The 14,278-nt window shown below is 40.5% G+C and overlaps 1 protein-coding gene across 3 annotated transcripts in view; it reads left to right on the forward strand.

The window, feature by feature from the left end:
- Window positions 1-14,278, forward strand: part of LOC116359630 (A-kinase anchor protein 13-like) — a 92,674-nt gene that overhangs the window by 76,555 nt on the left and 1,841 nt on the right. For all 3 annotated transcript variants that reach the window (XM_031812657.1, XM_031812658.1, XM_031812659.1), the window contains exon 22: window positions 6,462-6,756. In XM_031812657.1, the coding sequence (XP_031668517.1) occupies window positions 6,462-6,756 (295 nt within the window). The remainder of the gene's footprint in view (window positions 1-6,461; window positions 6,757-14,278) is intronic.

The following is a 14,278-nucleotide window of genomic DNA, read 5'->3' on the forward strand; positions in this document are numbered from 1 at the left end:
TATATCTAAACTATACTATCTGTACTATAATATCTATCGTTCTTATAATATATTTATAATATACTATCCATATTATATCTAAACTATAATATCTATACTATAATATCTATACTATAATATCTATACTATAATATCTATACTATAATATCTATACTATAATATCTATACTATAATATCTATACTATAATATCTATACTATAATATCTATCGTTATTATAATATATTTATAATATACTATCCATATTATATCTATACTATAATATCTATACTATAATATCTATCGTTCTTATAATATATTTATAATATACTATCCATATTATATCTATACTATAATATCTATACTATAATATCTATCGTTATTATAATATATTTATAATATACTATCCATATTATATCTATACTATAATATCTATACTATAATATCTATCGTTCTTATAATATATTTATAATATACTATCCATATTATATCTAAACTATACTATCTATACTATAATATCTATCGTTATTATAATATATTTATAATATACTATCCATATTATATCTAAACTATACTATCTATACTATAATATCTATCGTTATTATAATATATTTATAATATACTATCCATATTGTATCTATATTATAATATCTATACTATAATATCTATACTATAATATCTATCGTTATTATAATATATTTATAATATACTATCCATATTATATCTATACTATAATATCTATACTATAATATCTATCGTTATTATAATATATCTATACTATACTATGAATATTATATCTATACTATAATATCTATCATACTTATAATAGTATAGATATTATATCTATCAACTTTACTCTACACTATCTACTATAATATCTATCATATTAATAATATATTATCTATACTATACTATCTATATTATATCTATGCTATAATATCTATACTATAATATCTATCATAGTATAGTACAGATAGTTATAATACATGATCTATATTATATATATTCTATAATATCTACACTACAATTTCATCTATCATATCTACACTATCAATATCTATCATATTTATAATGTATTATCTATACTATATATACTATTGTCAAGATGTATCGGTTAATGTGGCGAATGCTGCTCATCGAATGATGAACGGTTTATAATTGCGTGATTAAATGAATCAGGAAATTATTAACTCATTAACCTGGGGCACCATGGGAAAATGTTCTTTTATTGAGTTTCTCTTTACCAAATTAACTCAAACTATATCAGAATATCGATTTTTACCACAGTCGCTAATTAATCAATTTCCTCTTCAGTCTCATTCTGAATGTCGCATAAAAACACATTCGAGGCTGTTGATTAAACTTAGTACAATGGGCCAACACACTATGGGCCAACACACTATGGGCCAACACACTATGACACGTGTCGCCCAAAATGGGTATTTAAAAGAGAGAGAAAAAGTGAAAGTAGACGAGAGAAATATACATTTGGGTGCATTAGTCAGCTATGCTTATTTTAACCCTAACCTTGCCCCGAACTGCCGCTCTTATGGGTCAGAGTATAAATACGTAATTACGTGTTGAAGGTCACCGATGGGAGTCTCCGGTGGGCCGTTTCGGCTTCTCGGATGGCGCACTTCTCTGCTGCAACTCTCTGGTTGTCCTCACAATGTCAGTGTCCTTTGTAATAGTGGTCTGTTTCCTCGCCCTTGTTCTGAAAGGGGTCTTCCGAGGACAGCCAGCCATGTAGCTCAGGGCTCACAGCGTAGGAATGAAAGCAGTGTAGATACAGGATTCGATGGAGAGTGGAGGCCGGGTGGTCGGTTCTAAATTCTTAGACGCAGCGACACCTCCGTAGCATGGATAGAAGAGGGTTCCTTTGTCTTCAACCTCGTGTTGCGTTTTGGGTTCGTTGACTACTCACCCGTAGCATGGATAGAAGAGGGTTCCTTTGTCTTCAACCTCGTGTTGCGTTTTGGGTTCGTTGACTGCTCACCCGTAGCATGGATAGAAGAGGGTTCCTTTGTCTTCAACCTCGTGTTGCGTTTTGGGTTCGTTGACTACTCATCTGTAGCATGGATAGAAGAGGGTTCCTTTGTCTTCAACCTCGTGTTGCGTTTTGGGTTCGTTGACTACTCATCTGTAGCATGGATAGAAGAGAGTTCCTTTGTCTTCAACCTCATGTTGCGTGTTGGGTTCGTTGACTACTCATCCGTAGCATGGATAGAAGAGGGTTCCTTTGTCTTCAACCTCGTGTTGCGTTTTGGGTTCGTTGACTACTCATCCGTAGCATGGATAGAAGAGGGTTCTCCTTTGTCTTCAACCTCGTGTTGCGTTTTGGGTTCGTTGACTACTCATCCGTAGCATGGATAGAAGAGGGTTCCTTTGTCTTCAACCTCGTGTTGCGTTTTGGGTTCGTTGACTACTCATCCGTAGCATGGATAGAAGAGGGTTCCTTTGTCTTCAACCTCGTGTTGCGTTTTGGGTTCGTTGACTACTCATCCGTAGCATGGATAGAAGAGGGTTCCTTTGTCTTCAACCTCGTGTTGCGTTTTGGGTTCGTTGACTACTCATCCGTAGCATGGATAGAAGAGGGTTCCTTTGTCTTCAAACTCGTGTTGCGTTTTGGGTTCGTTGACTACTCATCCGTAGCATGGATAGAAGAGGGTTCCTTTGTCTTCAACCTCGTGTTGCGTTTTGGGTTCGTTGACTACTCAGACATTGGCTGCAGCTCGGGTCACTTAGTCTAACATGTTAATTCTTAACTCACAGGTTTTATACCCTCGGGTCAGAAGTGGGCGTAACCGCCTTTTAGGGCAATTCTCTGGGCCAAGATACGAGGCAAGGTCTGGATTTTACTCAGATCCAATTTAGACAATTACACATTTCATCTTTACAAAAACATTCTCTTTGATTTGGACATTTTCCACCCAACGTACAATGTATAAACATACAAGAACAACTCTTCAAGTTACACTGTTTTGGTTATAAAGTCGTCCTTTATTAACTTTTAACAACAAAACAAAAATGACATATATTTTCAAATTCCAACTTTTGTCATTGCCACCATTGTGGCTGACCAAACCATTTTCACAAAGTCCATTTATTGCATGAAAATGTTCTCAGTAGTGAGAGGACGAAGGAATTGTGTCTGCTGCCTTAGATTTACAATGGGAGTGAGGTGTCATAAACCATCTTCACACCCCTTGATCTCTTCTCCTCTGGTGGGGATGAGGTGTCATAAACCATCTTCACACCTCTTCTCCTCTGGTGGGGGTGAGGTGTCATAAACCATCTTCACACCTCTTCTCCTCTGGTGGGGGTGAGGTGTCATAAACCATCTTCACACCTCTTCTCCTCTGGTGGGGGTGAGGTGTCATAAACCATCTTCACACCTCTTCTCCTCTGGTGGGGGTGAGGTGTCATAAACCATCTTCACACCTCTTCTCCTCTGGTGGGGGTGAGAGATCTCTCTGTAGGGTTGTGGACCCCGGTAACCTGAGCCGAGCAGGACAGTCATGACACTCTCTATATTATATCTATACTATAATATTTATCATACTTATTATATATTATCTGTACACTATCATTTCTATCATATTTATAATATATCATTTACACTATACTATCTATGTTATATCTATACTACAATATCCATGCCGTAATATCTGTCATATTTATAGTATATTATCTATACTCTATCTATACTACCATATCTATCATATTGACTATATTATCTATACTACAATATCTATATTATCTACACTATCATATATTTCATATTGACAATATATTATCTATACTACACTATCTATATTACAATATATATATATTATTTTATCTATCATATTTATTTCTACAATATCTACACTATCTCCTAAAATATCTACACTATAATATCTGTCATTTATAATCTATTATATATACTATCTATATTATCTATACTATAATATCTATCAACTTTACTCTATACTATCTACTATAATATCTGTACCATAATATCTATCATATACTGTCTATATAGTATATATATATATATATATATACTATAATATATAATCTATACTATCTACTATAATATCTGTACCATAATATCTATCATATACTGTCTATATTGTATATATATATATATATATATACTATAATATATAATCTATACTATCTACTATAATATCTGTACTATAATATCTATCATATACTGTCTATATTGTATATATATATATATATATATACTATAATATATAATCTATACTATCTACTATAATATCTGTACCATAATATCTATCATATACTGTCTATATATATATATATATATATATATATACTATAATATATAATCTATACTATCTACTATAATATCTGTACCATAATATCTATCATATACTGTCTATATTGTATATATATATATATATATACTATAATATATAATCTATACTATCTACTATAATATCTGTACCATAATATCTATCATATACTGTCTATATTGTATATATATATATATATATACTATAATATATAATCTATACTATCCACTATAATATCTGTACCATAATATCTATCATATACTGTCTATATATATATATATATATATATATATACTATAATATATAATCTATACTATCTACTATAATATCTGTACCATAATATCTATCATATACTGTCTATATATATATATATATATATATATACTATAATATATAATCTATACTATCTACTATAATATCTGTACCATAATATCTATCATATACTGTCTATATATATATATATATATATATATATACTATAATATATAATCTATACTATCTACTATAATATCTGTACCATAATATCTATCATATACTGTCTATATATATATATATATATATATATATACTATAATATATAATCTATACTATCTACTATAATATCTGTACCATAATATCTATCATATACTGTCTATATTGTATATATATATATATATACTATAATATATAATCTATACTATCTACTATAATATCTGTACCATAATATCTATCATATACTGTCTATATTGTATATATATATATATATATATACTATAATATATAATCTATACTATCTATATTATATCTGTACTATAATATCAATCATATTTATAATATACTATTTGTTCTATACTATAATATCCATGCTATAATATCTATAATTTATAATATATTATCTATACTACAATATCTATATTATTATTATTTCTATGCTATAATATCTATCATATTTATAATATACTATCTATACTATCTTTATTATTTCTGTACTATAATATATATCATATTTATTATATTATCTATACTATAATATACATACTATAATATATATCATATTTATAATATATTATCTGTTCTATACTGTCTATCTATACTACAATATCTATATTATTTCTATACTATAATATATATCATATTTATAATATACTATCTATACTATAACATCTATATTATTTCTATACTATAATATATATCATATTTATAATATACTATCTATAACAATTATATTTATAATATATTATATAACACCTGTACTCTAATATGTATCATATTTATAATATATTATCTATACTATCTATACCTCTCGTGTCTGAGCCGTTGAGTTGCGACTCCATTTTGTCCCTATACCGACATTTCGCTTGTTTAATTATTATATATATTCTTTATTTAACTAAGCAAGTCAGTGAAGAACAAATTCTTATTTTCAATGACAGCCTAGGAACAGTGGGTTAACTGCCTTGTTCAGGGGCAGAATGACAGATTTTTACCTTTTCATCTCAGGGATTTGATCTAGCAACCTTTCGGTTACTGGCCCAATGCTCTAACCACTAGGCTACCTGTCGCCCCAAAATTTTGAAGAGTGAATTCCGATTGGTCAGACCAGCATTGAATGGTTCTAGTCACAGGTACATCCTGGTTGAGTGTCTGCCTATAGGACGGTAGGAGAAAGATGGAGTCATGGTCAGATTTGCCGAAGGGAGGGCGGGGGAGGGCCTTGTTTGCCTTGTGGAAGTGTAGCAGTGGTCCAGTGCATGACTCTCGTGCTACAGTCAATATGCTGTCACAAATTTGCTTTGTTAAAATCTACTGCTACAATAAATGCAGCTTCAGGATATATGGTTTTCAGTTTAGTTTCCAGCTATTTTCCTTGAGGGCCATCGAGGTATCTGTTTGGGGCTGGGACTATGATCGAAGAGAATTCTCTTGTGAGATAATGTGGTCGGCATGGGCATTTGATTGTTTGGAATTCTAGGTCAGTTGAACAAAATTAATAGAGTTCCTGTATGTTGTTATGATTACACCATGAGTCGTTAATCATGAAGCATACATCCCCGCCCTTCCTCTTCCCAGGGAGATTTCTGCTTCTATCGGCATGATGCATGAAGAAACCCGGTGGCTGTACCGACTCAGACAACATCATTATAATGTTTAATATAATGTAATATCATATTCATAACCGCACCTCCTGTCATCTCCAACAGAGGTGGATACAGAGAACTCCCTCTTCTACCTCAGACGACTCCCCCCACTTCCCCTCCTCTACCTCCCTGGACAAAGATCCAATGGACCCGACTGAGCTCTCCTCCTCTCCCAGGAAAGAATCCCTGACCTCGTCAAAAGGGAAGAGCCTAAGCCCTTTCTCTGAGGCCATGGCCCTAAAGGCCCCTAGTGGAGACAGTCAGAACCAGATACCTAAAAGACTGCTGCAACTGGCTAAAGACAGGAGCAAGAACAAGAAGGACAAGAAGAAGAAGGAACAGGGTACACAGTCACCAGGTATACACTACAGTGTTGAGACAGGGAGGACAGTGACCAGGTATATAACTACACTACAGTGTTGAGACGGGGAGGACAGTCACCAGGTATAACTACACTACAGTGTTGAGACAGGGAGGACAGTCAGTAGGTATAACTACACTACAGTGTTGAGACAGGGAGGACAGTCACCAGGTATAACTACACTACAGTGTTGAGACAGGGAGGACAGTCACCAGGTACACACTACAGTGTTGAGACAGGGAGGACAGTCAGCAGGTATAACTACACTACAGTGTTGAGACAGGGAGGACAGTCACCAGGTATAACTACACTACAGTGTTGAGACAGGGAGGACAGTCACCAGGTATAACTACACTACAGTGTTGAGACAGGGAGGACAGTCACCAGGTATAACTACACTACAGTGTTGAGACAGGGAGGACAGTCAGCAGGTATAACTACACTACCGTGTTTAGACAGGGAGGACAGTCACCAGGTATAACTACACTACAGTGTTGAGACAGGGAGGACAGTCACCAGGTATAACTACACTACAGTGTTGAGACAGGGAGGACAGTCACCAGGTATAACTACACTACAGTGTTGAGACAGGGAGGACAGTCAGCAGGTATAACTACACTCCAGTGTTGAGACAGGGAGGACAGTCACCAGGTACACACTACAGTGTTGAGACAGGGAGGACAGTCAAATCAAATCAAAATCAAATCAAATTTATTTATATAGCCCTTCGTACATCAGCTGATATCTCAAAGTGCTGTACAGAAACCCAGCCTAAAACCCCAAACAGCAAGCAATGCAGGTGGAGAAGCACGGTGGCTAGGAAAAACTCCCTAGAAAGGCCAATACCTAGGAAGAAACCTAGAGAGGAACCAGGCTATGTGGGGTGGCCAGTCCTCTTCTGGCTGTGCCGGGTGGAGATTATAACAGAACATGGTCAAGATGTTCAATGTTCATAAATGACCAGCATGGTCGAATAATAATAAGGCAGAACAGTTGAAACTAGAGCAGCAGCACAGTCAGGTGGAAGTTGAAACTGGAGCAGCAGCATGGCCAGGTAGACTGGGGACAGCAAGGAGTCATCATGTCAGGTAGTCCTGGGGCATGGTCCTAGGGCTCAGGTCAGTTGAAACTGGAACAGCAGCATGGCCAGGTGGACTGGGGACAGCAAGGAGTCATCATGTCAGGTAGTCCTGGGGCATGGTCCTAGGGCTCAGGTCCTCCGAGAGAGAGAAAGAAAGAGAGAAGGAGAGAATTAGAGAACGCACACTTAGATTCACACAGGACACCGAATAGGACAGGAGAAGTACTCCAGATATAACAAACTGACCCCAGCCCCCCGACACATAAACTACTGCAGCATAAATACTGGAGGCTGAGACAGGAGGTATAATTACACTACAGTGTTGAGACAGGGAGGACAGTCACCAGGTACACACTACAGTGTTGAGACAGGGAGGACAGTCACCAGGTATAACTACACTACAGTGTTGAGACAGGGAGGACAGTCAGCAGGTATAACTACACTACCGTGTTGAGACAGGGAGGACAGTCAGCAGGTATAACTACACTACCGTGTTGAGACAGGGAGGACAGTCACCAGGTATAACTACACTACAGTGTTGAGACAGGGAGGACAGTCACCAGGTATAACTACACTACAGTGTTGAGACAGGGAGGACAGTCACCAGGTATAACTACACTACAGTGTTGAGACAGGGAGGACAGTCACCAGGTATAACTACACTACAGTGTTGAGACAGGGAGGACAGTCAGCAGGTATAACTACACTCCAGTGTTGAGACAGGGAGGACAGTCACCAGGTACACACTACAGTGTTGAGACAGGGAGGACAGTCACCAGGTACACACTACAGTGTTGAGACAGGGAGGACAGTCACCAGGTATAACTACACTACAGTGTTGAGACAGGGAGGACAGTCAGCAGGTATAACTACACTCCAGTGTTGAGACAGGGAGGACAGTCACCAGGTACACACTACAGTGTTGAGACAGGGAGGACAGTCACCAGGTACACACTACAGTGTTGAGACAGGGAGGACAGTCACCAGGTATAACTACACTACAGTGTTGAGACAGGGAGGACAGTCAGCAGGTATAACTACACTACCGTGTTGAGACAGGGAGGACAGTCAGCAGGTATAACTACACTACCGTGTTGAGACAGGGAGGACAGTCACCAGGTATAACTACACTACAGTGTTGAGACAGGGAGGACAGTCACCAGGTATAACTACACTACTGTGTTGAGACAGGGAGGAGAATTAGAATGTTGTTGTGGCCACAATCCAGTCCAGTTATTGGTTGTTGGGTCTGTGGCCTGGGCTATTCTACTACAGTGTTGAGACCACAAACCAGTCCAGTTATTGGTAGTTGGGTCTGTGGCCTGGGCTATTCTACTCCAGTGTTGAGACCACAATCCAGTCCAGTTATTGGTTGTTGGGTCTGTGGCCTGGGCTATTCTACTACAGTGCTGAGACCACAATCCAGTCCAGTTATTGGTTGTTGGGTCTGTGTCCTGGGCTATTCTACTACAGTGTTGAGACCACAATCCAGTCCAGTTATTGGTTGTTGGGTCTGTGGCCTGGGCTATTCTACTATAGTGTTGAGACCACAATCCAGTCCAGTTATTGGTTGTTGGGTCTGTGGCCTGGGCTATTCTACTACAGTGTTGAGACCACAATCGGGTCCAGTTATTGGTTGTTGGGTCTGTGTCCTGGGCTATTCTACTACAGTGTTGAGACCACAATCCAGTCCAGTTATTGGTTGTTGGGTCTGTGGCCTGGGCTATTCTACTACAGTGTTGAGACCACAATCCAGTCCAGTTATTGGTTGTTGGGTCTGTGGCCTGGGCTATTCTACTACAGTGTTGAGACCACAATCCAGTCCAGTTATTGGCTGTTGGGTCTGTGTCCTGGGCTATTCTACTACAGTGTTGAGACCACAATCCAGTCCAGTTATTGGCTGTTGGGTCTGTGTCCTGGGCTATTCTACTACAGTGTTGAGACCACAATCTAGTCCAGTTATTGGTTGTTGGGTCTGTGGCCTGGGCTATTCTACTACAGTGTTGTGACCACAATCCAGTCCAGTTATTGGTTGTTGGGTCTGTGGCCTGGGCTATTCTACTACAGTGTTGAGACCACAATCCAGTCCAGTTATTGGTTGTTGGGTCTGTGTCCTGGGCTATTCTACTACAGTGTTGAGACCACAATCCAGTCCAGTTATTGGTTGTTGGGTCTGTGGCCTGGGCTATTCTATTCCAGTGTTGAGACCACAATCCAGTCCAGTTATTGGTTGTTGGGTCTGTGGCCTGGGCTATTCTACTACAGTGTTGAGACCACAATCCAGTCCAGTTATTGGTTGTTGGGTCTGTGGCCTGGGCTATTCTACTACAGTGTTGAGACCACAATCCAGTCCAGTTATTGGTTGTTGGGTCTGTGGCCTGGGCTATTCTACTACAGTGTTGAGACCACAATCCAGTCCAGTTATTGGTTGTTGGGTCTGTGTCCTGGGCTATTCTACTACAGTGTTGAGACCACAATCCAGTCCAGTTATTGGTTGTTGGGTCTGTGGCCTGGGCTATTCTACTACAGTGTTGTGACCACAATCCAGTCCAGTTATTGGTTGTTGGGTCTGTGTCCTGGGCTATTCTACTACAGTGTTGAGACCACAATCCAGTCCAGTTATTGGTTGTTGGGTCTGTGGCCTGGGCTATTCTACTACAGTGTTGAGACCACAATCCAGTCCAGTTATTGGTTGTTGGGTCTGTGGCCTGGGCTATTCTACTACAGTGTTGTGACCACAATCCAGTCCAGTTATTGGTTGTTGGGTCTGTGGCCTGGGCTATTCTACTACAGTGTTGAGACCACAATCCAGTCCAGTTATTGGTTGTTGGGTCTGTGGCCTGGGCTATTCTACTACAGTGTTGAGACCACAATCCAGTCCAGTTATTGGTTGTTGGGTCTGTGGCCTGGGCTATTCTACTACAGTGTTGAGACCACAATCCAGTCCAGTTATTGGTTGTTGGGTCTGTGGCCTGGGCTATTCTACTACAGTGTTGAGACCACAATCCAGTCCAGTTATTGGTTGTTGGGTCTGTGGCCTGGGCTATTCTACTACAGTGTTGAGACCACAATCCAGTCCAGTTATTGGTTGTTGGGTCTGTGGCCTGGGCTATTCTACTCCAGTGTTGAGACCACAATCCAGTCCAGTTATTGGTTGTTGGGTCTGTGGCCTGGGCTATTCTACTACAGTGTTGAGACCACAATCCAGTCCAGTTATTTGTTGTTGGGTCTGTGTCCTGGGCTATTCTACTACAGTGTTGAGACCACAATCCAGTCCAGTTATTGGTTGTTGGGTCTGTGGCCTGGGCTATTCTACTACAGTGTTGAGACCACAATCCAGTCCAGTTATTGGTTGTTGGGTCTGTGGCCTGGGCTATTCTACTACAGTGTTGAGACCACAATCGGGTCCAGTTATTGGTTGTTGGGTCTGTGTCCTGGGCTATTCTACTACAGTGTTGAGACCACAATCCAGTCCAGTTATTGGTTGTTGGGTCTGTGGCCTGGGCTATTCTACTACAGTGTTGAGACCACAATCCAGTCCAGTTATTGGTTGTTGGGTCTGTGGCCTGGGCTATTCTACTACAGTGTTGAGACCACAATCCAGTCCAGTTATTGGCTGTTGGGTCTGTGTCCTGGGCTATTCTACTACAGTGTTGAGACCACAATCCAGTCCAGTTATTGGCTGTTGGGTCTGTGTCCTGGGCTATTCTACTACAGTGTTGAGATCACAATCTAGTCCAGTTATTGGTTGTTTGGTCTGTGGCCTGGGCTATTCTACTACAGTGTTGTGACCACAATCCAGTCCAGTTATTGGTTGTTGGGTCTGTGGCCTGGGCTATTCTACTACAGTGTTGAGACCACAATCCAGTCCAGTTATTGGTTGTTGGGTCTGTGTCCTGGGCTATTCTACTACAGTGTTGAGACCACAATCCAGTCCAGTTATTGGTTGTTGGGTCTGTGGCCTGGGCTATTCTACTCCAGTGTTGAGACCACAATCCAGTCCAGTTATTGGTTGTTGGGTCTGTGGCCTGGGCTATTCTACTACAGTGTTGAGACCACAATCCAGTCCAGTTATTGGTTGTTGGGTCTGTGGCCTGGGCTATTCTACTACAGTGTTGAGACCACAATCCAGTCCAGTTATTGGTTGTTGGGTCTGTGGCCTGGGCTATTCTACTACAGTGTTGAGACCACAATCCAGTCCAGTTATTGGTTGTTGGGTCTGTGTCCTGGGCTATTCTACTACAGTGTTGAGACCACAATCCAGTCCAGTTATTGGTTGTTGGGTCTGTGGCCTGGGCTATTCTACTACAGTGTTGTGACCACAATCCAGTCCAGTTATTGGTTGTTGGGTCTGTGTCCTGGGCTATTCTACTACAGTGTTGAGACCACAATCCAGTCCAGTTATTGGTTGTTGGGTCTGTGGCCTGGGCTATTCTACTACAGTGTTGAGACCACAATCCAGTCCAGTTATTGGTTGTTGGGTCTGTGGCCTGGGCTATTCTACTACAGTGTTGTGACCACAATCCAGTCCAGTTATTGGTTGTTGGGTCTGTGGCCTGGGCTATTCTACTACAGTGTTGAGACCACAATCCAGTCCAGTTATTGGTTGTTGGGTCTGTGGCCTGGGCTATTCTACTACAGTGTTGAGACCACAATCCAGTCCAGTTATTGGTTGTTGGGTCTGTGGCCTGGGCTATTCTACTACAGTGTTGAGACCACAATCCAGTCCAGTTATTGGTTGTTGGGTCTGTGGCCTGGGCTATTCTACTACAGTGTTGAGACCACAATCCAGTCCAGTTTTTGGTTGTTGGGTCTGTGGCCTGGGCTATTCTACTACAGTGTTGAGACCACAATCCAGTCCAGTTATTGGCTGTTGGGTCTGTGTCCTGGGCTATTCTACTACAGTGTTGAGACCACAATCTAGTCCAGTTATTGGTTGTTTGGTCTGTGGCCTGGGCTATTCTACTACAGTGTTGTGACCACAATCCAGTCCAGTTATTGGTTGTTGGGTCTGTGGCCTGGGCTATTCTACTACAGTGTTGAGACCACAATCCAGTCCAGTTATTGGTTGTTGGGTCTGTGTCCTGGGCTATTCTACTACAGTGTTGAGACCACAATCCAGTCCAGTTATTGGTTGTTGGGTCTGTGGCCTGGGCTATTCTACTCCAGTGTTGAGACCACAATCCAGTCCAGTTATTGGTTGTTGGGTCTGTGGCCTGGGCTATTCTACTACAGTGTTGAGACCACAATCCAGTCCAGTTATTGGTTGTTGGGTCTGTGGCCTGGGCTATTCTACTACAGTGTTGAGACCACAATCCAGTCCAGTTATTGGTTGTTGGGTCTGTGGCCTGGGCTATTCTACTACAGTGTTGAGACCACAATCCAGTCCAGTTATTGGTTGTTGGGTCTGTGTCCTGGGCTATTCTACTACAGTGTTGAGACCACAATCCAGTCCAGTTATTGGTTGTTGGGTCTGTGGCCTGGGCTATTCTACTACAGTGTTGTGACCACAATCCAGTCCAGTTATTGGTTGTTGGGTCTGTGTCCTGGGCTATTCTACTACAGTGTTGAGACCACAATCCAGTCCAGTTATTGGTTGTTGGGTCTGTGGCCTGGGCTATTCTACTACAGTGTTGAGACCACAATCCAGTCCAGTTATTGGTTGTTGGGTCTGTGGCCTGGGCTATTCTACTACAGTGTTGTGACCACAATCCAGTCCAGTTATTGGTTGTTGGGTCTGTGGCCTGGGCTATTCTACTACAGTGTTGAGACCACAATCCAGTCCAGTTATTGGTTGTTGGGTCTGTGGCCTGGGCTATTCTCCTACAGTGTTGAGACCACAATCCAGTCCAGTTATTGGTTGTTGGGTCTGTGGCCTGGGCTATTCTACTACAGTGTTGAGACCACAATCCAGTCCAGTTATTGGTTGTTGGGTCTGTGGCCTGGGCTATTCTACTACAGTGTTGAGACCACAATCCAGTCCAGTTATTGGTTGTTGGGTCTGTGGCCTGGGCTATTCTACTACAGTGTTGAGACCACAATCCAGTCCAGTTATTGGTTGTTGGGTCTGTGGCCTGGGCTATTCTACTACAGTGTTGAGACCACAATCCAGTCCAGTTATTGGTTGTTGGGTCTGTGGCCTGGGCTATTCTACTACAGTGTTGAGACCACAATCCAGTCCAGTTATTGGTTGTTGGGTCTGTGGCCTGGGCTATTCTACTCCAGTGTTGAGACCACAATCCAGTCCAGTTATTGGTTGTTGGGTCTGTGGCCTGGGCTATTCTACTACAGTGTTGAGACCACAATCCAGTCCAGTTATTGGTTGTTGGGTCTGTGGCCTGGGCTATTCTACTACAGTGTTGTGGCCACAATCCAGTCATTGTTATTGGTTGTTGGGTCTGTGTCCTGGGCTATTCTACTACAGTGTTGAGACCACAA

The sequence above is a fragment of the Oncorhynchus kisutch genome, unplaced genomic scaffold (assembly GCF_002021735.2).
Source record: "Oncorhynchus kisutch isolate 150728-3 unplaced genomic scaffold, Okis_V2 Okis03b-Okis08b_hom, whole genome shotgun sequence".
In the NCBI taxonomy this organism is placed as follows: domain Eukaryota; kingdom Metazoa; phylum Chordata; class Actinopteri; order Salmoniformes; family Salmonidae; genus Oncorhynchus; species Oncorhynchus kisutch.